This window comes from Poecilia reticulata, linkage group LG12 (assembly GCF_000633615.1).
Source record: "Poecilia reticulata strain Guanapo linkage group LG12, Guppy_female_1.0+MT, whole genome shotgun sequence".
Lineage (NCBI taxonomy): Eukaryota > Metazoa > Chordata > Actinopteri > Cyprinodontiformes > Poeciliidae > Poecilia > Poecilia reticulata.
The window spans coordinates 25,678,239-25,682,200 of record NC_024342.1 but is presented as its reverse complement, the minus strand read 5'-3'; the positions used below and the strand labels follow the sequence as shown (position 1 = coordinate 25,682,200).

Sequence of the window (3,962 nt, the reverse complement as noted above, 5' to 3'; positions counted from 1 at the left end):
GGACCGGATCAGAACCGGGTCTGGGTCTGGACCAGGTCAGAACTGGGTTCGGGTCAGGACCGGGTCTGGGTCAAGACCGGGTTCGGGTCAGGACCGGGTCTGGGTCAGAACCGGGTCTGGGTCAGGACCGGGTCAGGACCCAGAACCACCCAGAGACCCTGAACAGGGTCAGCAGCGTTTCTCTCCCTGCATTCTGACTGTAGCAAATATTAGATTTAAAAATAAAGTAATAAAAATTAAATAAGATAAAAACACAAACTGCAAAAAGCAATAAAATAAAAAATAAAATAAATAAAAAAGTTCCATGAAACTTTAAACATGTGACCAAAGACCCTGATGATGAAGCGTAGGGAAAGAAGTGCAGCGCCCCCCACTGACATGCCGCTGAACTGCAGGCTGTAGGCGTCCGTCTGGTGGTGGGAGGCCAGGTAGTAATAGTTAAAGACTCGGATCCGGAACACGGTGGAGTAAACGCAGGTGCAGAGGAAGAAGATGGTGATGAAGCACGCCATCTGGTGGACACACAGCACATCAGCCTGAACAGGAATCACCAGAGAAACAGAGTCCGGGTCGGGACCGGATCCAGGGCTACGGGACCGGACCCGGTACACCCAGGTGTCTCACCTCGATGTACAGGTAGTTGTAGTCGCTCTCTGCCAGCTGGATGAAGACGGCGAACAGCGACAGGACGGGTCGGGTGCTGAAGAACGTGCATTCGGACCAGACCACGGCCACGCTGAACAGGGTCAGAACCACCGACACCAGCCGGTAGTACCAGCGCTTCAGGAGGCATTCCCAGTACCACTCTGGGACAGAAGCAGAAGGCGGCGGGTCAGAGGTCAGGGTCCCTCTGGGCTCCGGTGCCGGCGGGGAGCGGCGACCCACCTACGGTCGGGGTGTAGACGTAGCGGCTGAAGCGACCCGGCGGCTCGGCGGACTGGAAGCTGTGGACGAACTGGTGGCTCAGGCTGGTCTCGTTCTTGGCCACGTCCTCCAGGTGGACGGCCTGCTGCAGCAGGATCTGCCACTGGACCCGGGTCCGGTTGTGCCTCTGCACGGCGTAGATCACCTGAGGACGGAGGGCGGGGTGAGATGGACGGCGGCTCCAGAACCGGACCGGGCCGGCCGCGACTCTCACCTGCTTGTGCAGCTTGACCAGACTCTTCTCGGTCGGGTACGAGTTCTGCTTGTCGTCAAAGTCTTCGTAGTCGTCCATGTTCCGACCCATCTTGTCCTGGTAGTCCACGGGACACTGGGGGGGGTCAGAGGTCAGAGTCAGGGGTCGACTCCACCGGACCCGCCTGCATCAGGACCAGAACCGGCTGCTTACCTTCCTCAGGATGGTGTCGATGCATTTCCTCAGCGGATGGTTGTACTTGATGGACTCGCTGACCTTCCTCACCTCCTGCAGCAGAACACAGCCACAGTAGAACCCGACCAGAACCAGAACCCAGTCGGCGCCCTCAGGGCCGCTCACCTCCATCACGTCCTCCAGGTTCTCCTCGGCGTCCGCCTTCTCCGTCATCAGCTTGGAGGCCTTGAAGTAGGTCTTCATCAGCAGGTGTCCGTGGCGCGAGGCGTTCCAGTAGGAGCGCGGGATTTCCACCAGGCCGTAGCCCAGCAGCAGCACCAGCAGGAACAGGCCCCACGTGTTGGCCGCCGTGATGCCGATGGTCTGCAGCTGGTACCTGGGGACGGGGGGAACCGGGTCAGCTGAAGCTAAACCTGCTCCAAGCTTGACCCAGAACCAGGCAGTGACCCGGGGTCAGGTCAGCATGCCTCACCAGGACAGGTGAGACAGCAGCCAGTCGGGATGAACCGCCACGTAGATGAGCAGCGAGCCGAAGATCAGCAGGTAGGTCCCGTAGTAGATGGCGTTCTCGATGAGCGCCGTCTTGATCTTCCCGGTGATGGAGAACCCTCCGGAGCGAGCGTACGACTGCATGAAGGGCAGCAGCAGCCTGGGAACAGCAGCAGAGGGTCAGAGCGGCTCCAGAACCGGCAGGCGAGGCGGATCCGGGTCCAACCCACCAGGTGAGGCACTGAGAGGTCCAGTACACCACCCTCCAGAACACGGGCATGATGCCCTCAGGGATGTAGCTCCAGGGCCGGTGGCACGGCGACGGGACGGGCCTGGAGACGGAAACCAAACGTCAGCTTCCACCAGAACGGGGAAAATCATCCAATCCCCGAGATTCCAGAGGCAGGCTGACCAATAGCACATCAACAGGAAATAAATCATCCAATCACACGCTTCCAGACCCTCACTGACCAATGACCAGAGCGTCCTGGTCAGGAAGTCTGAAAATACCACTGGGCAGTTCTGTGTTGCGTCAACAAAACCTAAACACCAACAATAAAGTCATAAATAAGGCAAACATAGAAAGGAAAACAAACAAACAGTGTTCAGCCTGGTGGGGGAGCAAGGAAAGCCTGGTGGCCCGCCAGGCTGAGGATCCTCTGAGGAAAACGTTCTTCTTCAGAAAACCCAAAACCCACCAGAGGCGAGTGAAACTGAGGACGTTAGAAAGAGAAACACAGCAGCTGGAAACGGAACAAATGTTTGGTCCCAACAGAACCGACGGTACCGGACCACCAGGAGGAAAACAACACTAACGTCCTGCAGACAGGAGAAAAATTACATTGACTAATGTAATTGGTCAATGTAATTACATGTAGGACGGTCCTACATGTGTAGGACCCTCTGGTCCTACATGTGTAGGACCAGAGGGTCCTACACATGTAGGATTAATGCTGACTAATCGATTATTGAAATAACCATCACCTACTTTTAGTAAAGTCCTAAATGTCAACCGGAGAACAAACACTGAAAAACAGCCACGAGATGAAAAAACAACATTTTCAGAGCAGAAATGAATCCAGAACTTAATGAAACACTTTGGTCAGTTTTAGCTTCTGAAGAGGAAAACGTGTTTATTTATTTGATGCATTTCCAATATGGTGTGAAAAACTAAGTGGTTAAATGGAGAATCTGTGGAATGAGACAATTTAGTTATCCGATTAATCAATTAATCATCAGAATAATCGATAGATTAAATGATTGATAAAACGGTCTTTGGCTGAGATCATCTTTGTCACTTTGGGTTTATTCTGGAACCATAAATATTCATATTCATAACAACAGGAAGGCTCATCTTCCTACCTTCTGGTCAGAGCCATGCTGGCGTTGGGCGGGTTGGGCCCACTGGACCCGGTCCGGTTGGCCGGGCTGACGGTGGACACAGGAAGGTGTTCCTCATGGTCTTCGATGCACTGCCTGTAGATGGTCTGTAGGGGGCAGAAACACAGGTTGGACCTGCTGGTTTCAGCGGGCGGCGTGGCGCCGGGCCCGGTCGGTACCGACCGTGCTGACGTCCAGCGGCAGGATGAAGACGATGAGGAAGCACAGGTACCAGGCCAGCAGCGTGCCGAACAGAACCATGCGCTGCTGCTTCCGGAAGTCTCCGTAGCGATGCAGCAGGAAGAGAGCCAAGAAGAAGACGAGGACGATCTCCAGGCCGAGCGCCGCGCCGCTCATGGTGCCGCAGCGCCCCCCGCAGGTCACACAGCAGCCTGCAGCAGAACCAGGCACAGCGGAAGAACGAATCCGTCACAAACCGCAACGACTGATGGGGGTTAAAACCACAGACATGAATCCGTAGACACCTCACTGAGCGCTGAGTCCCAAGTTAAATCGCCGCCATCTTGAATGTGGCAGCAGAGGATCGGAGCTCCTTCAGTCCTTTGCTTTGTGTTTCAACTGTTTTACGAAACAAACTGGATTTATTCTCATTACCTTCCCAGGTAAGGATGGAAGATCAGAATCACTTTGCAGCCAGAAATTTGCTTCTAAACAACCGGAAAATATTTTCTATGTAGCTAAATTGGCCTGAAATAACCGCTGATTGTTAGCATAGCAGCTAATATAACCGCTGATTGTTAGCATAGCAGCTAATATAACC

General features: G+C 54.2%; 1 protein-coding gene across 1 annotated transcript in view; it reads right to left on the bottom strand.

Moving 5' to 3' along the window:
- Positions 1 to 3,962, bottom strand: part of lmbrd2b (LMBR1 domain containing 2b) — a 13,378-nt gene that overhangs the window by 6,109 nt on the left and 3,307 nt on the right. The window contains 10 exon segments of the mRNA XM_017307771.1: positions 319 to 512; positions 625 to 806; positions 886 to 1,069; positions 1,139 to 1,252; positions 1,331 to 1,405; positions 1,478 to 1,688; positions 1,785 to 1,961; positions 2,032 to 2,133; positions 3,164 to 3,288; positions 3,365 to 3,573. Coding sequence (XP_017163260.1) covers positions 319 to 512; positions 625 to 806; positions 886 to 1,069; positions 1,139 to 1,252; positions 1,331 to 1,405; positions 1,478 to 1,688; positions 1,785 to 1,961; positions 2,032 to 2,133; positions 3,164 to 3,288; positions 3,365 to 3,538 — 1,538 coding nt within the window. The 5' untranslated portion in view covers positions 3,539 to 3,573.